This window comes from Nomascus leucogenys, chromosome 3 (assembly GCF_006542625.1).
Source record: "Nomascus leucogenys isolate Asia chromosome 3, Asia_NLE_v1, whole genome shotgun sequence".
NCBI classification, from domain to species: Eukaryota; Metazoa; Chordata; class Mammalia; order Primates; family Hylobatidae; genus Nomascus; species Nomascus leucogenys.
This window is the reverse complement of record NC_044383.1, coordinates 75,537,788-75,565,320: the sequence shown is the minus strand read 5'-3', so window position 1 is coordinate 75,565,320 and position 27,533 is coordinate 75,537,788. Positions and strand designations below refer to the sequence as shown.

Sequence of the window (27,533 nt, the reverse complement as noted above, 5' to 3'; positions counted from 1 at the left end):
TTTTTTTAAAAAAAGAAACTCAATACTATAACTATGTATTTGCCTCCTGCCATGTACAATTTGCACTGCAATTTTTTATCTTCTGAAACTAGTGAAACATTCATTTCTAAACAAAAGAACTTAATTGTTCTTTTAAAATATATGACACATACTAGAAAAGCAAGTCAACATCTATGATACTGATGCATAAGAAAAAGTATAGTATATCACAATGGATTTGGATGATTGTGCTTCATCTTCGTACATATATCTTCATGTCATTAAAAAAGCAAGACAATTGCTATCAGATAAACATGTTTATTATAGATTTTTCATACACATTTTATGTACCTATTAAAATATTACAAAGAAGCTTATAATCTGATGGTAGTAGACTGATTGCTTACTTGAAAATATTAACTTCATACATATCAAAATACACCATCCTCAACTATATAATTGGACTGCAAAATGCTTGCTATAAAGTATGTAAAAAAATAAAGCAGTTTATCATACCTTACAACCTTATAAAGGGTTGCTATCTAGTACAAAGATAACATTTATCTTACAACAAAAATTTGATAGTTTTAAAGGTTAGTATTGTGTAGGATATTTTCCAAAAGAGTAAAGAGATAATTCAGGTAAAAAGTTAGAAATGTATAAAACACCATCAGACAGGTTTTTAAAAAACAACATATTACAAAATTAGACAATCATCCTTAAGAAAAAAAACTTTTTGCATCAATTTCTTCTGTTCAAAATGACTAAGTATTTTTAAATATTTCAGAAACACTTCCTCAAAAATTTTCAAGATGGTAGCTTTCAGATGTTCCCTCAGTCCCAGTGTTGCTCAGATAAATAAATCTCGTGAGAACTTACCGCCCACCACAAGCTTTCTGGGCATGCATAGTGTCTTTTCTTTTTTTTTCTTTCTTGTTTTTTTTTTTTTTTTTTTTTTACAGGCACAGAAACTCATCATTTTTATTTGGATAACAAAGGGTCTCCAAATTATATTGAAAAATAAATCCAAATTAATATCACTCTTGTAAAAAACTTGAGCACACTTTTCACAAACGATTTATGGAAAAGAGAAAAAAACACACGTAATTTTACATAAACTCTTTATTCTTAAACTCTTTTATTCCCTACCATAGACATTTTGTCTTTTGTTTTCTTTCAGTTTTCTACAATTTCCAACTTGTACCTGTGTTTAATACTGCTTTAGTGTGCTAAAGACATTAACTGATTGCTTTTCTAAATCTAAGGATTATACAGTTTTAGTATAAATATATATGACATATCTTCGTAAAATTTTGACAAAACCAAATAAGTAAGCCTTGTTTTAAGTCCATGCTCCTGCCACTGTTCACAAAATCTGATTTAATGATCAAAAAACTATTGGTTGTCATTCTTGTTACAACAATCTTCCTTCTGAACTGCCACCCAGTTTTTACATAATAACAAGCAATAGAAAAACCAAAGAAATTATGTTAATCTTAGCTCTTCCTTTTGCAGTGTCTTTTATTCTTACACCCAGTGCTTAGAAATAGGCACTCCTCAACCAATGTTCACTGAACTCAACTGCTGAAATTGTAACACTTAAATTATCAACATAACTCTTAATAAATAAACATTCCTTTGGGAAATTGTGGGAAATCAAAACACTTTTAAGTTTATACAAGTATTCATAAACATAAAATATTCTAGTTTATCCTAATGCCCTAGCTCTTATGAGTGCTATAGAGGCAATTAAAAAGGGAAAATTTCTTGAGTAGTTCACATAATGTGGAGAATTTGTTAAAACTGAAAAGCAGTCCAAAATTTTTAAAAGGCATACTAAATATTAGCTATACTCACTATTACATGGTATATAGCAATTTAGTAATTCATAGGACCACATATTTTACTTTAAAAGCAGGTCCCATATTAAGGCCTGCTTTTAAAATTGCCACTAAAAAGAAAATATTCTCAATTTGTATATTTAAACCATTAATTTAGATAACATCTTTTAAAGTCTATAAATTTAACATAGCCAAGAGTTGGTATTTGAGAAAAAGGTTTCAGCACAGGGTGTGAACAATGAAAAATTATAAAGACATGTAATAAAAATGTTCCATAAAAACAAAGATACCTCAAGCAGGTCCACCTATACCTCTAGTTTAGGTTAGAAACTAATTCAGTATTTTAAGAATCATATAATTTTAAACTTTGCACTAAGTCAGTCTAACCTTTTTAAAAAACAGTCAGGGCCAGGTGCAGTGCCTCAAGCCTGTAATCCCAGTGCTTTGGGAGGCTGAGGTGGGAGGACTGCTTGAGTCCAGGAGTTCGAGACTGCAGTGAACTGTGATTACACCACTGCACTCCAGCCTGGGAAACAGAGCAAGAACCTGCCCATTAAAAAACCAAACAAAAATGGGCAGGTGTGGTGTCTCATACCTGAAATCCCAACACTTTGGGAGGCCAAGAAAGGAGCATTGCTTGAGCCCAGGAGTTTAAGGCCAGCCTGGAAGATACAGTGAGCCCCTGTCTCTATTATGTAAAAAAATAAACATTTTTTTAAAAAAGAGGTTTTCTTATGTGTACCTGAAGCAAAGTAGTAAGTATATCTTTTCTTCTCCAGGTTGTACAAGAGATGACTATAAACACAAATTAAAACTCATCTTAGGATCATGGCCCATCCACAAAGCTACTTTAAACTTTGATGATTCCAAGCAAGGAAACAATATTTGCTTATTCAAAAAGTACTGAATATTCAGAGTAAGCAATATGCTAGATACTGTAATAATTTAAAAATACCAACACACATGTGTATTAAAAGACACTGGCAGGCCGGGTGCGGTGGCTCATGCCTGTAATCCCAGCACTTTAGGAGGCCGAGGCGCGTGTATCACCTGAGGTCAGGAGTTCAAGACCAGCCTGGCCAACATGGTGACATGCCGTCTCTACTAAAAATACAAAAATTAGCTGGACATGGTGCCACACACCTGTAATCCCAGCTACTTGGGAGGCTGAGGCAGGAGAATCACTTGAACCTGGGAGGCAGAGGTTGCAGTGAGCCAAGATTGTGCCACTACACTTCAGTCTGGGCAACAGAGCGAGACTCTGTCTTAAAAAAAAAAAAAAAAGACACTGGCTTCAAATATACAATCTGGTAGAGGAATTAATATACAATTAGAGAACAAGTTTACCACCCATACCACAAAACACTCTCATGGGTGTCAATTCTGAATATAAGGTTTGAAATCTCTTAAGCTTTTAAAAATAAACATAACATTTAAGGCTTATAAAAAGGTTCATCAAAATATTTTATAAAAATGATGCCATGTATCCTCCAGGTTGTTTAAGAAATGGTATCACTACTGTGAAGGTGAGTGGTTGCGGGGGTTAAAAAAAAGAAAGAATGGCATCACATACCAGCTCCTGTAATATCATAATCCCATCGAGTACGGATTTGCAAAAATTTTCACTTTAGATATGAGGTAATATGTTTTCTCCACAACCTGTCCTCACTTATCAGGTAAAAAGAATTTTACTCCTTTAAGATTAAAAAACAAGCATGCCTTCATTAAAAGAGATTAAAAGAAAAAAATCATCACATCTTCTTGATTTATAAGTGGCCCCTAAGTCTTCCTTTTATTCTACTGCATTTACAAACTGTTCTTCTTGAAGTTTCAGTTTAAAGTCCTCTCTGATTCTTTCCAGTAACTCTGGTTTAAAAATAACATCTAGTGCCGTCATTGCCAGAGCTTTGGCCGTCTGCAAAGTGTAGAACTGAGCTTCCTGTGACCCTAAAAGGTAGAGAAAATAAAATACCTCCTTGCTTATTTAAGCTGTATTTAATTTCACAGGTTAGCTATCCATATCTCAACTGGCTCTCCAACTGCCCACCCCAGTGCAGTATTTACTGAGGTGATGTTATGTAGTGAAATAGTAAGTTAAACAGAAAGGCAGCTACTACCAGAAGAAGACTGTGCGTGCCAAAACAGTCACATCCAACAACACTTACCAGCAGCTTCAGTGTACTGTTCAGTATGATTCAAGGCATTAGATCCAATGTGAAAATATGGATGAATTCCAGGAACCACAAAAGTAACATTTCCAAAATCCGTAGATCCTTGGAACACACAAAGTAAGAGAAGTCTATTTAAGTATATGTGGTTAAGTATTCTTGAGTTATGAAGTCACAGTCCCTGTTAGAAGAGACCCAGAGAAGTGAGCTTCTTGGAGAGTTGTCCATATGCTCATGCTTTCACGGGCTCACCTTCCACTGAGTCTACCACCCACTCCCCTGTATCAGTCACATCTCTCATGAAGGTCACTGCAAACCTGCCCTCACCTTGTCTCACGGCTTTTACTGGCCTTCTTGGCCAGCACTCCACACTGCCACCTACTCCCTTTCTTCTCTTCTGTGACACAGCACTTGCATGGCTTCCCTTCTGCCTCTCTGATGGCCCCTTCTTCTGTCTCTCTTGGGGATAGAGCCCCCTCTACCTGACGATGAAATATTAGTCATGGGAGACTCCATTCCAGGCCCCTTTCTCTTCTCACTGCATATTCTTTCTCAAGATTCTGTCCGTATGTATTGCTTCAAATCACCACCAACTCAAATCTCTTCCCAGTCTCTTCTAAGTTCCATGCTCATACATTCAGTTGCCAGCCTGGTATCTTCTCTTGGATGTCTTCAAGGTAGATCAAACTTAACATATCTAAAGTCAAACTCATGATGTTTCTCTTCTTCTACCTCCACTCCACCTATCAACAGTACCTGCCAAATATCTCAGAATCCTAACGCTCTTTGCATCACCATCACCAACGCCTGTCCCCAGTCTATGCTATCATTATCTCTTGGCCAAACTAAAAGTTTCCTAATTGATCTAGCTGCATCTACTCTATTTGCCGTTTTTTTTTTTTTTTTCAATCTTCATTCACCTTTCCAACCTGATCTCATACCACGTTCCCACTACTCTCGATGCCCTGGCCACTCTAGACACTCACCATGCTCTCCCCGTCACAGGACCCCTGCACATGCTATCCCTGCATCATCCCTGTAACTCTTATTTAACCTTTAAATTCCATCTTAAGCATCATTTCCTCAGCAAAGCCTTACTTACGTCACCTCCCCATAAAGTGAAATTCCTCTAGCATAGGCTCTCACAGAGATGTACTACTCTCCTTTACAGTACTTTTTAATTTTCCAGGTATTGGATGATTTGGTTCATGCTTATGTCAGAAACTAAATTATGAGGCTGTATAAGGCAAGAAATAGTATTTGAAATGACTGTGCATCTAGCTTCTCACAGGATTGACACACAGACACTTGTTGAATAAATCACAGTAAAAACAAAGCCTTATGTTCACTCAATGGATATTTACTGAATGTTTATTACATGTCAAACACCATGCAGGCAAAGTGGGACTACACAGTGAGTGGTAAGAGAATAAAGGAATATGTGACAAAGAGTAGCTAACATTTATCTGGAACACTACGTTCCAAACACAATCCTAAGTGCTTTGTATGTATTCTCATTAACATTTAGAACAGTTTCCATTTTAAACATGAAGAAACCAAGGCTTATGGGTATTAAATAACATGCCGATAGTCTCATAGCTGCTAGTTATGTGGTAAATGCAGACTGAGGCCAGACTTTGAGGCATAGTAGCCTCTATAGAAGTACTGCTTCAGATAATATTCACTAAGCACTTAACTGTGCCAGAAACGGCTCCAGACACTGAGGATGCACAGTGATGGGACATCAGTGAACGGGATGGAAAAAGCCTCTCTAGTGTTTAAAGAATCTAAAGAGTCTGAGTGTAAAAACAAAACAAAACAGAAAAGGATGGAGAAAAAAAAGCCTGTTGCATATTTTAAGATCTTACTTGTGGAACTAGACCCTAGAGCCCACAAATCATACCAAAATCACAGCCACTTTATCCTACTGTTTTGTCCATTATATAAAACCCAAACCCGGGGTAGAGCAGGCCATGTGTTTTCCCTTCTTCAGCTAGACTGCAGAAACCTGCTAGGGTAAAAGAACAGAACCATGCTGAGCTGAGCTCTCATGCTGTCCAGAAACAAAAGAAAACATGAAACTCTGATGTCCCTGGACAACTCCTCTCAGTGGCAATTCTCTCTCAATCCCTCAGCCCTACCAGCTCAATGCTCCCTGTGTGCTACTTCCTGGAGGGAAAGTCTCTGAACTCCCTGACCTCCTTCCTAAACATTACATCTACTTCTCAAGTATCTTCCCTTAAAAACTATTTTCTTTTCCATATTTCCCTCAAGCTTGTATCCACTCTTTCTATTTTCCTTGAAAGCTAACTCTCTTGAAAAAGAATAGTCTTCATTTGCCACTTCCACTATCTCAGCAGTCAATGCCCTGGGTAGAGAAGTGAGACCCAGCATCTGGTACCACTGGTCTTCTACTATTTTCTTCCAGACAATTCATGAATTTCTAATTACTAGAGTCCAGTGGACACTAGACCATATTCATCTTATTCAGTCTCTACAGCACCTGACATGATTTATGCCTCCTTCTCTTCTGTAAGTTTTCTTCTCCCTTGGCTTCCATGGCTTCTCCTCTCTCCTGATTGTCTGGCTTTCTCTCTGACCACTCCGTTGACTGCCAATGTCTGATCTCTGGGAATCTTCTTCCTCTATGTATTTGGGCAACCTCATTGACATCTATGTCTTCTATTACCTTTCATATATGGACAACTCCTAAATCTCCAAACTAGACATCTTTTTGGGTTCTAGATTTAACAGGTACTGAATAGCTCCACTTAGAAATACTATAAGCACCTCAAGTTTAACATACTAATAACTTACAACAATCCCCTCTTACCCTAACCTGCTTTTTCTCTAGAACTCCTTATCTTAATGAATGACACTGACACCCCATTTTCACCACCAAGTCCTTTTGGGCCTACTTCATCAACATCTATTTTTAAAACAGAAGATACATCTCTAACTTGCAAATGTATTAGTAATAATATGCTTTTAAAAGGAAAAAAAACTAACATAACCCCAAATATGCTTATTTCAATTCTAGTTGTCTGTTGCTCCTCAGAAACTGAAAATGCCCCAGATAACTAAGTATTTAGTAACCTGCTTATTGTGATGACTGAGAATGAATTAAAATTCTATATCCCACCTTAGCAACTTACTTAAAAATTAAAACTAAAGAAACTTAAGCACTAGAAAATATTTAGAATACAGAAAAAAATGTAGGTTGACTATTTCTAAAATCAAGTCTGCTCGTTTGACATTCTACACTCACTTAAGAGTCCATTAGTTTCTTTCCCCTAATCATAAAGTTTGTGAAAATATTAAAAATATCAGTAGTACCTCCCTACCTCCCAAACATTAAATAAAACCAATTTAACCAAAGATGGTATTTCTCTTCCTCAAACAGCTCAATATATTAAAAAAACACTTAATTACCTGAAGGGCCATTCAACATTGTATCTTCTGAAATGAATTCTATCCCTAGCTTTCTTCCATTTTCCATATAGGCTTTCCATAGGCTCTTATTGGGAAGAACATTGTAATAATCATGTGCTCCGCCTTTAATTTCCACCTAATAAAAAATTGCAAAACAAATTTTGAAATAAAAAACTCACATTAACTATCTAATTTTCAAACCAGTGATTGTTGTCTAATAGAAAGAGGTTTTAAGAGAAGGAAGAGGTTTTCCCTTCCAGATAGAAACACTCTCAAATCTCTTGCCTTAAAAAAGAAAAAAAAAAAAGATTTATTTTCTACAACAAGAGTTCCTAGGACTCTATCTCTTTTATGCTATATATACACTAAACCCCACAATGTCACCAAGCTCTATACTAGCTAGCAAGTGTCAACTTCAGGTACCTAGATACGGTATGAGAAGGGCCTGGAAATTTTATTTTATTTTTGAGATGGAGTCTCACTCTGTTGCCCAGGCTGGAGTGCAGTGGTGCGATCTCAGCTCACCACAACCTCCACCTCCCAGGTTCAAGTGATTCTCCTGCCTTAGCCTCCCAAGTAGCTGGGATTACAGGCGCCCACCACCAAGCCCAGCTAATTGTTTTTGTATTTTAGTAGAGATGGGGTTTTGCCATGTTGACCAGGCTGGTCTCGAACTCCTGACTTCAGGTGATCCGCCCGCCTCGGCCTCCCAAAGGGCTAGGATTACAGGCGCGAGCTACTGCACCCAGCCTAATTTTTATTTTAACCAGCACCTCAAAGTAATTCTGACATAGGTGACCCAAAAACCACACTCTGAGGAACACTGCTCTAGGATTCAGTCTCCAAAAAAAAAGAAATTAAGCTTTACTAATATTCAATATGCAAACTGACACTGACATCACTGCCTGGTGTGAGAGGTAGAAAAGCACTCCGAGGGAAATGTAGAAGATTTGCAATGAGGAAGGGTTGACAACAGTCCTCATTTATTAATTTCAGTATATAAAGATACAGAAGCAGCTTTTATGTGCCCAGTTAAGTGGATTTACAGATTCAGTTTTGATTAAATAAAAATTGGCACTATTCCCTCAAACTAAAGATAATACCAATATTAGCAAAAGCCAATCATAAAATGGCAGAGATGACATTTCTTTTATTCTTAGCAACATCTATGGTATAAATTATGACAACCAAATCACATCTTACAAGTCAGCCGAAATATAAGAAATTACTAAAAGATTATTTAAAATACAGATTTAGGCCAGGCAAGGTGGCTCACACCTGCAATCCCAGAACTTTGGGAGGCCAAAGCAGGAGGATCACTTGAGCCCAGGAGTTTGAGACCAGCCTGGGCAACACAGGGAGATCCTATCTCTACAAAAAACTTTAAAAATAAATAAATTAAATAAAATATAGATTCAAATCCAGTAACAACAAACCTTACCATAAAGGAATACTATACGCCTTGAGATATTGCCTAATGATAATAGTTCACATGTATATGTATTTCACAAATAAATATTTATAATTATAAATAAATAAGGGAATAAGTATTTAGTTTTTACTGCCCTCAGCTATGGACACTTCATAGTTTTCATTCACTAAATCTATACCCATCTTCTCTAGTGGCATATGAGAATACATCTTTGCACCTACATCTGTCCATACGTTTATCGATTAACTACAACACAACACGAGCTTCTATATTCTTATCTTTGCTGACTATATTCCCTAAGAACTGTCAGTCTCTGTCTTTCCCATGCATATCTGAAAGTATGATCACCCTTCAAAGCTCAGTTCAGGTCTACAGTCTTCCACAAAACCTTCCTCCAAGGTTAACAGCCCCAGATCACTCTTTCCCACCTCTGATCCTCACGACACATTCCACACTACTCTCAGGACATGTAACATATGCTTTCTGAGAATTACTGCTACTGTGAGATACTGCTACTACGTGAATCAATCATTCATCTCTAGACTAATAAGAACAGAAAAAAATAAGGTAATATAAATGAAGGCTGGGCTCTAAACCCTTTGGAACATTATCTCATTTAATTCTCACAAGAATCCTAAGATAGATTGTTATTATCTCCATTTTTCAAGCAAGAAAATGGAGGGCCAAAGACACTAAACATTTCTAAAGGTTACAGAATTAGCTAGGCTGCGAGTTATGGGTCAAGATCTTGTCTCTCCAACTAGACTACAGGCTCCCTCTAGGGCAAGATTCTTATCTTGTATAATTCTAAAACTCACTCCACTTTACACAGTACATGATTGGTATTTAAATACTGCTAACTTTACGGTTCAAATCAACAAAACCAGTCAGCGTGGTGGCTCACACCTGTAATTTCAGCACTTTGGGAGGCTGACGTGGGTGGATCACGAGGTCAGGAGTTCGAGACCAGCCTGGCCAACATGGTGAAACCTCGTCTCTACTAAAGATACAAAAAAATAGCTGGGTGTGGAGGCAGGCGCCTGTAATCCCAGCTACTCAGGAGGCTGAGGCAGGAGAATTGTTTGAACCTGGGAGGCGGAGGTTGCAGTGAGCTGAAATCGCACCACTGCACTCCAGCCTGGGTGACAGGGCAAGACTCTGCCTCAAAAAAAAAAAAAAAAAAAAAAAATTAGCCAGGTGTGGTGGCAAGCGCCTGTAGTCCCAGCTACTTGGAAAGCTGAGGCATGAGAATCGCTTGAACCCAGGAGGCAGAGGAGGTTGCGTTGAGCCAAAATTGCACCACTGCGCTACAGCCTGGGCAACAGAGCAAGACTCTGTCTCAAGAACAAACAAACAAACAGAAACAAATCAATAAAACCTCTTAACTAACTTCTGTGTCTATTTTATCTTCCATTCCAGCAATCCATAGTATTTATATCACTACTATACACATCCTAACTTCAAAAACAGCTTTCACTGGCTGGGCGAGGTGGTTCATGCCTATAATCCCAGCACTTTAGAAGGCAGAGGTGGGTGGATCACTTGAGCTCAGGAGTTTGAGACCAGCCTGGGCAACATGGCGAGACCCTGTCTCCACAAAAAGATACAAAAAATTAGCCGGGTGTGGTGGTGTGTGCCTGTAGTCCCAGCTACTCAGCGGGCTGAGGTGGGAGGCAGAGGTGAGAGGATTGCTTCAGCCTGGAAGGCGGAGGTTGTAGTGAGCCAAGATCGTGCCACTGCACTCCAGCCTGGGCAACAGAGCAAGACCCTGTCCCCCCACCAAAAAAAAAAAAAAAAAAAAAGTTTTTGCTGATTTTGCCATAAACTTTCCTTTATAGAAACTACATAGAGCAATTCTAAAAGTATAACTGCCGACAAGGAAGAATATAACTTGTAAAAAGGCAGAGATTCTAGGATAGAAGCATAAGAATTATTTTAATTACTATATAAGTAAGATGACCTGTCATCTTCCCTATTGCAGGCACTGAGGAATGAAACGTGTAAAAATTAAAGACTTTCACATTAACTATTCAGCCAACTCATTTTGCGTATTCAACATGTCACCAAATAAGAGTCAAGTTAGGTTTCAATCTAACAGCGCTAGCCCACATATATACCTCTGATTGTAACTTAGATTAACTTTAAAAGTTCTTACTGTGCACCCTGAAGCCAAAGCTGCAGCTCTGAAGCAATCTTCTGCCTTTTTGGTCAAAACTTGAAGTTCTTTCATTGAGGGTGCACGGAAGTAATAGATTAATTCAGAATAAGAGGGAATGATATTGGGTTTTACACCACCATTTTTTATTATACCTATAAAAAGAACCAAATTACTAGAATTAAGCTTGGTGACCATTTCTTTAAGCTTAAATACACCCATTAAGTTTTTCAGCCAATTATGTTCATAAAGAAAAATAATTTAAACTTACTAGCTCCACCAATATACCAATCAAAGATTTTGTTATGTTGTAAACTGAAATTTCTATACATAGGGTAATATTTTTTGGCTGATAAGAAAAAATAATTATCCATATGCACTTTATTCAAAGGAATTTATATGATGTTAAGAAATTATGATCCAGACTATAATGAAACTTAGAAATTATATAACCACAAAAAAAGTTAGTAACATCTTAAGATTTCTGGAAAAGATTTTACCATACCTCAACAATGGTATGAGGTTCTATAATTACCCTCATAGCTCAGGAATCCCATGAACATTTTAAATGCCAAGAAAAAAACCAATGCAGGTCAAAGATCACTAAGTACTATCAACTGTCAAAACGAATGCATTTATTTGGAATTATAAAGATTAAGATTTATTCATTCGAAGTAATAACTAAAATAGATACAAAAAATCCAATGTCATATGACCTACTTTAAAAAAATATTTCTACACATTCCTGTTTGTTCCTTTTAAAGAAAATAAAGCAGGAAAACTGGTAAAAGTACAATTACAAATTGACCTCAGGCTATAGCAAAATCAGGTAAAGAATAGATATTAAAATATAACAATTTCCTAAATCATAAGGAAATAAATTAAAAAACAAATGTGTGCCTTCAAGACAGTATTTTATGACTGTATTTATATTATGGTGATATATACATATAATTTTAAAAGACACTATTCAGGACCAGGCTTGGTGGCTCACACCTGTAATCCCAGCACTTTGGGAGGCTGAGGTGGGCAGATCACTTGAGGCCAGGAGTTTGAGACCAGCCTGGCCAACACAGCAAGACCCCGTCTCTCCAAAAAATACAAATATTAGCTGGGTTTGGTGGTGCTCACCTGCCTGTAATCCCAGCTATTCGGGAGGCTGAAGCAGGAGGATCACTTGAACCCAGGAAGCAGAAGTTGCAGTGAGCCGAGATTGCACCACTGCACTCCAGCCTGGGCAATAGAGCAAGACTGTCTCAAAAACAAAAAAACACACAAAAAGATATTACTCAGGACTAACAGCACTTAAGTAAAACTAGCAGTTATTACACCTTTTTTTAATTGACAAAATTTGGTTATCATTAAGAAATAATGAGGACAACTGGAAAATCAAGATCCAATTTTCAAGCACCCACCGAAAGAACACAGTTCCTTACATAAAACCTTTATCTCTGATACTCAAAGATGACATTCCATTTATGTACAATAATGAAAACTGTCTTTCTACCCATATATAGACAAACATCTTAGTATCCTGTCACATGAATTTCTGAAAATATGCTGAAAAATCAGAATATTCATATGAAGTACAAAAATATTTCCAAATTTTTAAAAATTGAATATTAGATAATTATACTGCACTGAACTATAGTAAGCACCATCTATTATAGAAGGTATTTGACATTCATACCATGAACTCTCCAGGTTGGTTTCATTTGCTGTCTGAACACAGACAGATTGTTATAGGCCAGCACGGCAGCATCTAATGCATTTAATCCTTCCCAGGGATAAGAAGCAGAATGAGATGCTTTTCCATAGTATTTCACAGTCACACTAGGAAATAAAAAATCATTTGAAATTACTTTTCTTATTATTCCTAAAGTAAGAAAATCCAGGTAGTCAGAATTACCCAACTACTATTCAAAATTAATTCACATTGCTGAACTTTTGATTTGCAAGTTATTTATAGTAATAACACTGTAATTTATTTATGTTAGTTATAGTTTATTATTAGGTAACATAGTGCTTGACACAAAGAAAGCATTCCCAAAAAAGAGAGAAAAAGAGAACAGATTAAATATATACACAATCTAATGCAAACAAACATGCAATATGGTATCAGGTGCTGAAATCACAAAAAAAAAAAAATGGATCCTGTATGTTTTTACACAGCATTGTGATGATTCTACATCAAAAGTATGCAAAAAATCAGAAACTCTGTCTTAAGAGGTGGAAGGTCAGGAAAGACAGAAAGGAGTTACTATTTGAAGTGGTTAAGACAACCTCTGAAAATCAGATTATATTCAATGTTATCACAAGATACCCTAGTATTAAAGCAGTTGTTCCTAATATCCAATATTTTATTAATGTTCCAAAATGCCTACATCACTAATATTTTACATTTTTATAAATTGTTACTCCACTTACAAATAGTTCTCACACCAGTCTAACTGCTCTAATACAATTAAAAAAAAAAAGATTAGAGAAAGGATTGCATGTTGAATAGTTACTTACAAAGCTCTGTGACTGACGTGCTTAGATAACACTTTTTAAGCCTGATTAATACTACCCACGTTTAGGTGATTAGAAAACCAATCTGGACTTATTTTAATGGGTTAGATTCAGGAGTCCTTAGAATGCTTATGATATTTCTTCTCAACTGATTCCAGACATTCTATTAGCAGGACAAAAATCAAGTAAAAACATCAAACATATATTAGATTTCAGGATACTGTATTGTTATTTCCCTGATATATATCTTATCACCATGACCTTGAAGTGAATTTTTTCTTTTTGATACTCATCTCGCTCTGTCACCCTGGCTGGAGTGCAGTGGCGTGATAACAGCTCACTGCAGTCTCCACCTCCCAAGGTCAAGCAATCCTCCTCTGCCTCAGCCTCCCACAGATGAATAGCTGAGACTACAGGAGTGCTCCATGCCCAGTTAATTTTTTATTTTTTTTGTAGAGACAGGGTCTCACCATGTTGCCCAGACTGGTCATGAACTCCTGGGCTCAAGAGACTCTCCTGCCTTGACGTCTCTAAGTGCTGTGATTACAGGTGTGAGCCACCTGGCCTGGCAAAACTGGAATTTTATCACAACTGGTGAGAAATATTATAAAAACGAAAAGGATTATATGGAATTATTTTCAAGACATACTATTTAATTTTAAAAAGCCAGAACAATATATTGAGTGGAATACTTGAGGAAAACCTTCTTTCACAATTTAATTTATACAGGATTCTATTTATGTCCCACAAGTACACCAAAAACACTCTGAAAAGGATACCTCTAGAAAAAGGACTGGATTTGGGAAAGGTGGTCAGCAGGATTGCTTTATCTTATTCATTAGAAATTTGTGGTAAGGCCTGGTGGCTCATGCCTGTAATTCCAGCACTTTGGGAGGCCAAGGCGGGTGGATCACTTGAGGTCAGGAGTTCAAGACCAGCCTGGACAACATGGTGACCCTGTCTCTACTAAAAATACAAAAATTAGCTGGGTGTGGTGGTGCTCGCCTGTAATCCCAGGTCCATGGGAGGCTGAGGCAGGAGAATCCCTTGAACCCAGAGGTGGAGGATGCAGTGAGCTGAGATTGTGCCACTGTACTTCAGCCTGGGTGACAAAGCAAGACTCTCTCAAAAAAAAAAAAAGAATTTTTAAGAAAAGTGGATTAGTAATTTAAAAAAAATGAATTCTTGATCTTGTTCTTTTTTTTTTTGAGATGGAGTTTCACTTGTCGGGCGGCCAGGCTGGAGTGCAATGGCACGATCTCGGCTCACTGCAACCTCCGCCTCCCAGGTTCAAGCAATTCTCCTGGCTCAGCCTCCCGAGTAGCTGGGATTACAGATGCCCACCACCACGCCCGGCTAATTTTTGTATTTTTAGTAGAGATGGGGTTTTGCCACGTTGGCCAGTCTGGTCTCGAACTCCTAACCTCAGGTGATCCACCTGCCTTGGCCTCCCAAAGTGCTGGGATTACAGGTGTGAGCCACTGCGCCTGACCTCTCTTTTCTATCTTAAAAGATGACCAATGAAGGCCAGGTGTGATGGCTCATGCCTGTAACCCCAGCACTTTGGGAGGCCGAGGTGGGTGAATCACTTCAGGTTAGGAGTTCAAGACCAGTCTGACCAACACGGTGAAATCCCGTCTCTACTAAAAATACGAAAATTAGCTGGGCATGGTGGCGCATGCCTGTAATCCCAGCTACTCAGGAGGCTGAGGAAGGAGAATCACTTGAACCTGGGATGTGGAGGTTGCAGTGATGCACTCCAGTCTAAAAAAAAAAAAAAAAAAAGAGATGATCAATGAGAAAGCTAAGAAGGCAGACACTAAGAGAAGGCCTGGGGTCAAGTGCGCTGACTTCAGAACCAAGACCACGAAGCCTAACCTTAAGTCCCAGAAGGGTAATGAGCTGCAGAGCCTGCCTGCATATGCAGGCCCCTTCTAGTCAAAGGCAACGGCAGAGATTTCTAATCCCCAGTGTTTTCCAGAGATGGACTAGTTTACTACCACCCTTGAAACCAAAGTTCAAAGATTCCTCCTACTGTCACAGTACCAATTCCCAGTGATAAGAAGGAAGATACTCTAATAGTTAAAATGATCACCCTTTGAAAACAGGGCCTGGTAAGGTGCTAAGAGGTGGGATACCCGGGTACAATCTAGAAGCACTGCTGTGATGGTTCTGCTATCACTCCCTAGGTACCGAGCTACTTCTGAGGAAAACACACGGTTTTGCTGAAGCAGCTGAGCACTGGCTCCTTGTGCCTGGACCATTAACTACTATGGTTATTACTATGGTTGAAATTTCTGGTATAAAAAATCCAAACCACTTCAATGATGTGTGCTCCTAGGTACTAAAAAGTGAGTTCTTCAACATAAAGAAAGACAAATACAAGGTTTCAGCACCAGACAAATCGGAAAAGCACAGAATGAGAAGTTCCACAAAAATCATAGCTACTCATGTTCCATATTCTCTCAGGACATAAGTTATCCTCTTTGCAAAGAACTCAAATTAAAGCAAATAAATTGGATAAGTGTGTTTTCTTCCCATATCTAATGGAACGATCTCTTGCAAATCTATTCAGTTGCAAAGACAATCTCATATCAAAGGATAGATGTTTTCCAGACACCAGATTATTGACAGTTCAAAAGAGAACTTAATTGTCAACATGTTTGTTATTCCTATGGTTTCTAAGTGCTACTATTTTAATACTCCAATTATGAACACCATAATGAATCTCAATTAGAAGAGGCTTGCCAAATATCACTCCATAGATTAAGACATCTTGTCATTGTCTTCCAATTTACTTCTTAAATATACAAATGTGGAGTTTTCGTCTCTGGTTTAGACATAAAAGTATTCTATAGCCTGTGTTCCCCTAAGAAGTTTATCTTCAACTTGATTACTCACTCATGTTCAGCCATATCTGGTAGATAAGCAGCATTCTCTTGTGATGGATGGGCCATAAAAACAACATCAAGATTTGTAAAAGCCCCTGCTTCAATTAAATCAATTTTGCCACCACCATCTTCTTCTGCAGGGGTTCCCAGGACAGTTACCTAGAAGGAAATACTCACGTCAGGGAAAAACAACAAAATCCTCATAGGAATATATCAAACAGGTTCACTTGCATATGTATTCACAATCTACATTAAAGTCCTTAACCTATTAAGAGAGGTTTTGTTCTATGACGCTTACACAGTGGGCATCAACAAATGGTGCTAAATTAATCACAAAGTGTACATTGTTATACCAACTTGGTGCAAAGTATGTACTAAAGACACTATAAAAAGCTTTTCCCAATTTTACAAGTCAACTAATGGCAAAGATAAAAAAAAAAATACTACAAGTTTAGTTCCTCAAAATTTGTTAGGATTTGTTTCAAAAAGCTTCCTCTCGACTAAGCCTTTCAGTGTATGTATATAATTATTAAGTACTTTACGAGTCAGGAATTTTCTGTTAACTTACTACTTATCCTCACAACAACCCTGTGAGGTAGGTGGGAGATCTCTATCATTTTACAGGGGGTGTTTTTGAGGAATTGAGTGAAGTGTCTTGCCCCAGGTCACAGAGCAAGTCTTCAGGCAGAATTAGGATTAGATGTCCTGATCTTCTGGCCTAAACTCTGATTCCTTACTGGGCTACCTACTTTAAAAGTCTGAACTCATTAATCCTTTATGAAGAACATTAAACAAGTCTTAATGCCACAGTTAGAAACAGCCAACTATTACACAAACTTACTAATTCGATTCCACCAGTTCAACCAGGCAGATTTATTGGTCACCAAACACCTAATTAAACAAAAGAGAACTTTACAGAATAAACATTTTACTTTGATATTTAAGCTTAACTTCTTCAAACAATCTTAAAAATCAAAATAAACAACTAATATATTTTCAAGATCATGTATAAGAACACAATGAAACAAGCTGGAAAAGTCTTGGCTTGCAAAGGAAATCAACTTAAATTCCATTTTCAGATAATTAATAACTTAACCTTGCTAAAACTGAGAACAACCATTTGAAATTAGAAGTGTGGGCCGGGAGCGGTGACTCATGCCTGCAATCCTAGCACTGTGGGAGGCCGAGGTGGGCGGATCACCCGAGGTCCAGAGTTCGATACCAGCCTGGCCAACATGGCGAAATCCTGTGTCTACTAAAAAGTGCAAAAATTAGCTGGGCGTGGTGGCACGCACCTGTAATCCCAGCTCAGGAGGCTGAGGCACGAGGATCGCTTGAACCCGGGAGGCGGAGGTTGCAGTGAGCCGAGATAGCACCACTGCACTCGGCCTGGGCGACAGAATGAGACTGTCTCAAAAAAAAAAAAAAAAAGAAAAGAAAAAGATTGTACATTTCTCAAAGTTTAGCTTTTTTTGGCGGTTCTACAGTTCTCAAACTCTGACATGAAGCTCCCGCTCCTTTTTTTTTTTTTTTTTTAAGAGGGGATCTCGCTCTGTTGCCCAGGATGGAGCGCAGTGGCGCGATGTCGGCTCACTGCAACCTCTGCCTCCTGGATTCAAGCGATTCTCCTGCCTCAGCCTCCCGAGTAGCTGGGATTACAGGCGTGAGCCACCACGCTCAGCTATTTTTTTTTTTTTTTTTTTTTGTATTTTAGTAGAGACAGGGGTTTCACTATGTTGGCCAGGAGGGTCTCGAACTCCAGACCTCAACTGATCCGCCCACCGCTCTTCATTCTTAACCCTTAACTCATTAAATACGATATGTCTCTTGCTGACTACTCAGAACCTTTCAAAAACGTGGTTGAAGCGAAATCTCTCCAGTGTTTTGTGACATGGCAAAGCATGCTTCCCCCAACCCAAACAAAAACCTAACAAATGCAAAAACGAGCCCCCAGAGACAGAAAAAAGAAGGCAGCTAAAGTGAAAAAGCCACAAAAGATGTAGTGTTAGGATAAAAGAGGAAGGTTACTGACACTGGGGGAAATGAGCTAAAGAGTATGAAAATAAAACATTGGTTTTCCCCTTAACCTGAACGACGATTGAATCTTAGCTCATAGTGTAGAACATGCCATCTGGAAAAGCAGAGTAACACAGGATTAAACTTGCCCTACGACAAACATAAACGACATTTCCCCATTTAAAGAGTCGAGGTATTTCTTAAAACTGTAAAACAAAAAAAATTAAGACTTAAGGATGAACTCATCTAGGTATAATGCTCATTCACTTCCCCTTTATTTGTATACTTCTAGGGGTTTGGTGGTTCTAGCGACTGAAAATTCCTGTCCAAATACCAATGACTTGAATCACAACATTTTCTAGGACTGCCACAAACAAAAGACTTATTTGGAGACGAATAAAAAGGGGCCGTAGGATTCCCTACAAAAAGTTATTTCCTCCTGAGATTGATGGCACAACCTTGTCAGCAAATTGCTGTTGCCTCTCAGTTACCAAAAATAACCCGTAACAAACACCAGGCTTGGGTGTAAGTTCTTTCCTAAGGGAACAACTCAGCAGAGCTGTTTATAACTAGAGAGGAGGAAACAATAATCTGCAAGATGTCACCAGGTCGGCAACGCGAACTGACTTTGACTAGGGGTTCAGCTCTGCTCCTGCGCCGAGGCGAGGCCCGCAGGTTTAGCGCGGTCCCGCACACACCTGCCCCGGGCGGGAGGGCACCGAGGCGCGCGGGACGCACGACGGTCCTGCCCTTGCCGGGTCGCCCCCGACCCGGGCAGTCGGATAAGGTCCCGCACCCGGGCCCCACCTCACCTTCACGGGCGGAGGCGGCCTGGGGAGGCCCTCTAAGGCCCCCCTCACGCCCAGCGCGGCCGCCGCCCCGATCTCGGCGATGAGGTTGTGGCCGCAGGCGTGGCCGATGCCGGGCAGCGCGTCGTACTCGCAGAGGAAGCCCAGGTGCAGCGGGCGTGGCGTGGCGCTCGGCGCCCCGGCCTCCGGCGGCTCCCACTCGGCGCGGAAGGCCGTGGGCAGCTGGTAGTGCGGCTGTACTGCCCAGGAGGCCGCGGGCGGCTCCCGCTCAAAGAAGTGCGTCAGCACGCGGTGGGCATGGTGCTCCTCGTAGGCCAGCTCGGGCTGGCTCCAGATCGCGCGGCTCAGGGCCCCCAGCCGCTCGGCCGCCTTGTCGATGCACTCCGCCGCGCGCAGCTTCAGTAGCTCCAGCTCGGAGCGGCCATCGCATGCGCCCCCTTCCACGGGCCGCTCCCCTCCGGGCCTCATGCTGCCCAAGCCCGCTGCTCTCGGCGCCCTCTCGCTCCCTGGCTCGGCCGCAGGTAGCGACCGCCCGCGCACGCGCCCAGCGGCCTCCAGGACCGCGGCGGAGCGCGCACGCCAGCCACACAGCTCCCAGGGTGCCGCCCCCAGTCCCGGGGCCGCCCCCGGCGCCCCGCGGGAAACGCTGGCGGCCGCTCGCACCCTACTGGGCGCTCTGCCCCGCCGTGGAGTTTTGGGGTGCTGTGGAGAAGGCAGGGCTCGGGACTCTTCCACCTCCTTGGCTGCTCTGGCCTTTGAGTTATGTTCTACGGTTATCGATTACTTTTCCGTTGTTGCTTATTTCCCACAGCAGCAGAATGAGAACGGTTTTATCAGTTAATAGCCATCAGAGACAGATCAAGCGGAACACAGTCCTCGGAAAAACGCCACTCTGTAGCATTAGTAATTAAAAACCTCCCAAGGTTTGTATTTCCTGAAGGAGGCCGTCAGTGTCAATGCTGTACTGTACGTAAGTTTCGGTACTGCCCCCACTTTCTTCTCCTTGAGGTTGTATGACTAAAAGCTGCAGCTACTCCCTACGGTTTCCTCATTAGTTTACTAATGTCTGGAACAGCAGCTAGATTATGCAGTAAGCTCTTGGTATATATTAGCTATTATATAATAATTTATTTGAATAGGGTAGAACTAAAAATTTGAAATGAGTTAAAACCAAAGAGTTAAAAGATTTATGGTAGTAAATATTCATACTGTTTTGTTGATTTGGACAGTTGTCTTGAACAGCTTTGAAAGGGAACATATGACAGGTTTCGTTTATAATTTTAATTGATGCTGAACTCCACTAACATGATATGTGCAGCTGGTGTTACATTATAACTGAGTTTTTAAATTACCCAATGAAGACATTCAAGATGTCATGCTCTTGTTTTTCTCCAGAGTGAAGCACAAAGTCTGAAAAACTGTTGTTGACGATATGCCTATTAATAACACTGTAGATGTTTATATTCTGAGGTTTTCCACATATTAAAAGCTTCTATCAGCTCTTCATACCCTATCATCTTTCCTTAATTTGTCTCAACTATGTTAAGTGGGACACAATATATTAATGTGATAAACCAAATGTGTATTTTGAAAATAAGTCTAAGGGAAGCTAACATGCATGAAGACTATCAACTACTGTTTTTACTACTCTATATGCTAATAATACCAGAGTAAATGTCACATTCCATTCGCGTCTGAAAACACTTTCTCAGTTAACACTCCAACAAAAACTCAGCTCTAAAAACAACCAATGTGTTATTAAATTCCCGGGCCCCCTTGGCGATACTTAATAAATCTTTCTCTGGTATTCTGCTGACGAAAATTTCCCCTGTATTCACGAGATTCAATATTATCCTGCTCAGTTAGTTGGCTAAAAAAAGGGAGGGAGGATTGGAGAGCAAAAGCAATAGGTGACAATTGTAGAGCAATTACTCTGTGCTAGGCACTGTTCCAAGGGCTTAGCATGTGTTAACTCATTTAATCCTCAGAGCAAACTATGAGGTGGTTAATGTGGTTATTTATCTTCACTTTACAGATGTATGTCCAAGATTATAGAGCTAGTAAGTAGTGGACGCACTGTAGAACAGAAGCCAGAGTCAACCTCCAGTGGCTGACTTTCAGCCACCATGGTCTACTGCTTGTGTAAACAGACATGCAAATTCATAAATGCATCTACAGCTTATCTATTCAAATCAGAACCCACAACACTCATTTTGAATAAATTTTACTGCAGCAACTCTGCCTGCTGACATCAATAGAACCCATGTTTGCCCTCCTCAGGCATCAATAAACAGCAACAGAAAAGGGATGCATATAATTTCATATAGAAGCTGCTATTTATATTGCTTTGCAGGAATTAACAAAGCTGCCACTTGAGGTAGAGGAAAGACAGATTCATTTCAAGCTCTGTTCCTTGTGTATATATGTGGGTGGGTGGGTGGGTATACATGCCCACAGGCATGTGTGTATTCAGTTTCTACTGTTGACACCTTGTATTTCTTGCTCATGGTATTTTGCACCCTTGAATTCATTTATTTGATAAACTGTGATAACTTGCTGACCGTTTATCTTCCCCTCCAGCCTTTAAACTCTTGTTTTCCCACTGCATTCCCCAGCACCTAACATCTTATGGTCAGCATTTCCTCTGTGTTAATAAATATTTGTTGGCCGATTATTCTTCTTGAATCTAATAAACTAACTGAATAATGGCAGCAATTAACCACTAAACAACACTGACTACCAATAGACATTGTTATGCTTCTTCCTAGCCTTCTCAGTCCTTTATGTGGAGCTGGGGGCAGGAAGAATTGCTTCTGGAAGCTGATGGAGTTGGACATGTGGCCTTCTAGAATCTGGTCAGCTCATAAATTCTTACTATGACTTTCACTTGTACCCATAATATTCATACAGCTGTCTACCCTATCTATGTGCTACTGGTAAGGAACCTGTATATTTTTATTAGAAACAAAAAAAAAATGTATACAAGCTCCCTTCCTTTAGCTGGTGCTGGATCTGAGGAAACAACACAATATCCAGAATTTAGTATTAAGATGTATAACCTTTTTGGGGGGGGTGAGAGGAGTACAGATAGTTCTCTCTTGACTGGTTTTAAAGTATATAAATGTTCTTTCTTAGCTCCTGATGAGAAAAAAGGGGAAAAATATATAAAGATTCCTCTTCTTTCCTGGCTGCTTAGAAAACCAGCTGTCATCACAACTGACTCAATAACTTTGAGAACAGGACATTCATGACAAATGAGTGCTGTGGTGGAAAGAGTAGATCAAAAATTTCCTTTACCCTGGAAAAGCAACTAAAATACAGGAAAATTGTACAAGACTACACTGGATATTATTTTGGGCTTCAGATTCAGAACTCCTTTGACAAGGCAGCAGGCTTTTGTATGGTTTATATTCTTTGAATTAAGATAGAAATAATAAAATAAAATCCCCAACATAGCAAAGCATGAGCTTATGGCAAAGCATGAGCTAAATGAGAAAAAAAAGTTTTTGAAAACATAGAAAAAGGAATGGAATGAAAAATAAAATGAAGAAAATTAAAGGTAGAGAAAAAGTAAATAGAAGTACCAGAGAGCTTCAGTGCAGGATTTCAGGAATGAAAAGCAAACAAACAAAAATAATTGTGGGGGGCCGGGCGCGGTGGCTCACACCTGTAATCCCAGTACTTTGGGAGGCCAAGGCGGGTGGATCACGAGGTCAGGAGATCGAGACCATCCTGGCTAACATGGTGAAACCCCGTCTCTACTAAAAAATACAAAAAATTAGCCGGGCGTGGTGGCACGCACCTGTAGTCCCAGCTACTTGGGAGGCTGAGGCAGGAGAACGGTGTGAACTTGGGAGGCAGAGCTTGCAGTGAGCCGAAATTGCGCCACTGCACTCCAGCCTGGGTGACACAGCAAGACTCCATCTCAAAAAAAAAAAAAATAATAATAATTGTAGGGGAAAGGAATAAAAAGTGCAAAAATGATTTGATCCATGGAGAGAGTGCAGATATTTCACCAAAAAAATCAAATTTATAATACCTTCAAAATATACGATATTTACAAATGTGCACGTGAATCCAGCCTACATCGTTTCAGTTTAACAATACTTGGAACTACAGCAATTTTCTCCTGAACAAAATGCTGGCCACTGCATGACTGGGGGACTGCTGCTGCCAGCATGGAGAAGCAGCAAATCACAGTGTCACTCCAGTATATTGGTCATTTACAACATTCTCCTAAGCATCCCCAGACACACATGCAAACTTGGTTAACTCCAGAAACCTCTCTAGCTGAAACAAACACGTAACATGCACTAGATAGCACATGTAAAATCAATCCGGGCTAAGGTGTTGGAAGAGCTGGTTGTCATATGGCAGAAAGCAGACAACTAAGAGAGTAGGTGAGCAGAAAGGTGAATTTGATTGGGGATGAAGGGACATAGAGGAAGTGTACAACACATTGCTAAGGAATTACAACTTTAGCTGGTTTTGGTGGCTCATGCCTGTAATCCCAGCACTTTGAGAGGCCGAGGTGGGAGGATAGCTTGAGCCCAGGGGTTCAAGACCAGCCAGGACAACATAGGGAGACCCTGACTCTACAAAAAATAAAATAAAATAAAATAATAAAGTAAATAAGCCAAGCATGGTGGCACACACTTGTGGTCCCAGCTACTCTGGAAGCTGAGGTTTGAGGATCGCTTGAGCCCGGGGGCTTTGACCTCATGCTCCTGCAGTGAGCATGATTGCACCACCACTGCACTCCAGTCTGGGCAACAGAGTGAGACTTTGTCTCAAAGTAAAATAAAATAAAGCCTAGACAATGGCTAAACTATTGGATGTTACTAAGCAGGAGAGAGACAAGATCAGAAATTTGTTCTACAAGAATAATTGATGACTATGTGGAAGATGAATTGGAAACAGACTTAGGTCTGAGATAAGTTAAAAGCTTTTGCAGGCCGGGCGCGGTGACTCACGCTTGTAATCCCAGCACTTTGGGAGGCCCAGGAGGGCAAATCACTTGAGGTCAGGAGTTTGAGACCAGCCTGCCCAACATGGTGAAACCCCATCTCTACTAAAAACACAACAATTAGCTGGGTGTGGGGGTGGGCGCCTGTAATCCCAGCTACTCAGGAGGCTAAGGCAGGAGAATCACTTGAACCTGGGAGTTGGAGGTTGCAGCGAGCCAAGATTGTGTCACTGCACTCCAGCCTGGGTGACAGAGTGAGACTCTGTCTTTAAAAAAAATTTTAAAAATTAAAAATAAATAAAAGGCTCTTGCAAAGCCCAAGGATTCCAGAAACATTCCATGGGCAGAAGTGGCCAGACTTAATGCCTCACTGAATGTCTGTTTAGGTGAAGAAGGTGCTGCAGAGAAAGGGGGAAAGAGAACTGAAGTTTCTCGGGTTAACAGCTGAGTGAATGGTAAAGCCATGAAACAAAATAGGGGAAATAAGAGAGTGAGGGGCAAATTGATGGATGTGCATTAGACACGTGGAGAGGAGGTGGATGCAGTTGTCCAGGAGGAGACCAGCAGAGCACCAAGGAAAGTGCATCTCTACATAGCTAGTATGAGTAATGGTATACCCAGAGGGGAATTAAACCATCCAGGGAGTGAGTGAGTTGAAAGGGAAAAATGTAAGCTGAGGAAACAATCCTGAAAAACAAAAAGGGAATGAGCAAAAATACCTGGCAGACCCTTGCTTCTGCTGGGCAAGATTCTATTACAACTCGTTTTCAAGTTCTGTACGGATTTCTTCAAATGGCCCATAAAGTGAAGGCAGAGACTTTAAAGCCCTGAATGTCCTGGTACCTGATGACCTGAGGCTCCCTTTGGCTTCCCTTCTCTTGGCAGTGAGATTAGCTGCTCTGTTCTCCAACACTATTCCTGGAAATGAGGACAGGGAGGTTCTGAGAGGACAGGCTTTTCCTTTGCCCTGATTCCCCATAGTGGGTACAAAACAACACTGCAAAGATGTAACCCACCTTGTGGTTAACAAGAACATTTCTCTCCTACCGTTATGGCTTAGGAAAATGGGTGGAGAACTTTGACTGCCCCTGGCCCTCTATACAACATCTAGAGCTTGGGCCTGGTGCAGTGCTTTTAAAGTCCTTGAAGAGATTCCTCCATTGATCCCTCAAGCAATGTGTTCACCTCGACCGTGTACATACCATGGTTAATAATTACCTTTACTAAGGATTCACTTCTCAAACTTCCTGGTCATTTTGTTGCTACATATTTCAAAGATGCTAGCAGGAATGGATGGCAGGTATAGATGGTCACAGGGTTACAATTCTCAAGGTGTTCTGTGGGAATAAATTTTTATTAAAAATGTGATAAGTCATTAATAAAAATGTGTGTTATAAAAATTAGTAAATAGGACAGGACTGGTGCTTCATGCCTGTAATCCCAGCACATTAGGAGGCCAAGGCAAGGATTGCTTGAGCTCAGGGGTTCGAGACCAGCCTGAGCAACATGGTGAGACCACCCCCCCACAATCTCTACAAAAAAAGTTAACAAAAAAAATTAGCTGGGTGTGGTATGTGCCTGTAGTCCCAGCTCTCTGTCTCTGCATGTGCATATGCTCACGTTTGTGTAACAAATGTCATTTGTTTATGGCTGGGGCCCTTTTGCAGCTTCTCCGTTTGCTCCATTTTTATCTTTAGGCCAGACTTGAGGCATTAAATTCAAATCCAGACCACTGATGGTTATTATATATTTTACTGAATGCTTTGAAGGGAGATAAAGAAAGCATTACATCATACCTTGCACTGTAAACTTTCCTTAAAATGCTTTAAGCATTTCTCTTTTCCCCCAGAACCTCTCTCCCTCTGGCAACTGACTCATCTCTCCTTTCCTGCCTATATATACCCAACAGCCACTCCAGCTGGGGCTCCACCCTTATCACCTTATTTATTTATTTGAGACAGGGTCTTGCTCTGTCATGCTGGCCAGAGTGCAGGGGCGTGATCACAGGTCATTGCTGACTGAACCTCCCAGGCTCAAGCAATCCTCCCACCTCAGCCTCCAGAGTAGCTGGAACTACAGGTCCAAGTGCTAACCTCCAATGTGACTGTATTTGGCAGCAGGACTTTAGGGAGGTAATTAAAGTGAAATAAGGTCGTAAGGGTGGCTCTCACCTATAATCCCAGCACTTTAAGAGGCAGAGGCAGGAGGATGGCTTGAGCCTAGGAGTTCGTGCACAGACCAGTCTGGCCAACATGAGACTTTACCTCTCCAAAAGAATACAAAAAATTAGCTGGGTGTGGTGGCACAGGACTGTAATCACGGCGCTTTGGGAGGCCTAGGCAGGAAGATCGCCTGAGGCCAGGAGTTTGAGACCAGCCTGAGAAACACAGCAAGACCCCACCTTCTCACACAAAAAAATTTAAAAACTAGCTGGTCATGGTGGCATGTGCCTGTAGTCCTATCTATTAGGAAGATCAACTGAGCCCAGGAGTTTGGTAAGCAATGATTGTGCCACTGCACTCCAGCCTGGGCAACACAGTGAGACTCGGTCTCTAAAAAAAACAAAGATTAAAAGGTTCCTCAAAAGCTTCATTTTACAGTCCTATTTGCTCTAATATTAAGTTTTCTATGTCAACTAACAAAAATTTCATCATTGCTATTATTGTAAGCTACCCGACTTCACTAAAACTAGCTTTCTTTGTTATAAATTAATTTGGCTTAGGGGAAAAGTTTGTTCAAGATGCTACGGTAGAGATATTTATTTATTTGTTTATTTATTTATTTTTCTAAGACACGGTCTCACTCTGTCACCCAGGCTGGAGTGCAGTGGTGCCATCTCTGCTCACTGCAACCTTTGCCTCTCAAGTTCAAGCAATTCTCCCACCCCAGCCTCCCAAGTAGTTGGGACTACAGGAGTGCACCACTACACCCAGCTAATTTTTGTATTTTTAGTAGAGACAGGGTTTCACCATGTTGGCCAGGATGGTCTCGACCTTCTGACCTCAAGTGATCTGCCCGCCTTTGTGATCAGCACTTTGGCCTCCCAAAGTCAGCCACCATGCCAGGACTGATAGAGATATTTAATTCAATTTTTTTCAGGCAAATGTGATAGCTGGCCAATTTTTTTTTCGTTTTTTAAAATCTTTTGTTTTTTAGAAACCTCACCTGGAAAATTTCCAAAAACCTAGAATGCCATTTTTATTACCATTTCAGAAAAGTAAATACTTTCTTCATTGTCTAATTCATACCAAGGGGCAGCAGTTGATGCTCTCATTTCTTTTCTTGTATAAAATTAGCTTATAATTGTACCCGAGTGTTGTTGTTGGCAAGCGG

General features: G+C 40.3%; 1 protein-coding gene across 1 annotated transcript; it reads right to left on the bottom strand.

Moving 5' to 3' along the window:
• Positions 1 to 283: 283 nt before the first annotated feature.
• PM20D2 (peptidase M20 domain containing 2) lies at positions 284 to 19,808 on the bottom strand. The gene is made up of 7 exons (XM_004093051.3): positions 19,238 to 19,808; positions 16,420 to 16,568; positions 12,698 to 12,840; positions 11,008 to 11,162; positions 7,421 to 7,556; positions 3,986 to 4,093; positions 284 to 3,767 (listed from the first exon to the last, which is right to left on the bottom strand). The coding sequence occupies exons 1-7, from the start codon at positions 19,700 to 19,702 to the stop codon at positions 3,613 to 3,615; spliced, it is 1,311 nt and encodes a 436-aa protein (XP_004093099.2). The 5' UTR covers positions 19,703 to 19,808; the 3' UTR covers positions 284 to 3,612.
• Positions 19,809 to 27,533: the final 7,725 nt, after the last annotated feature.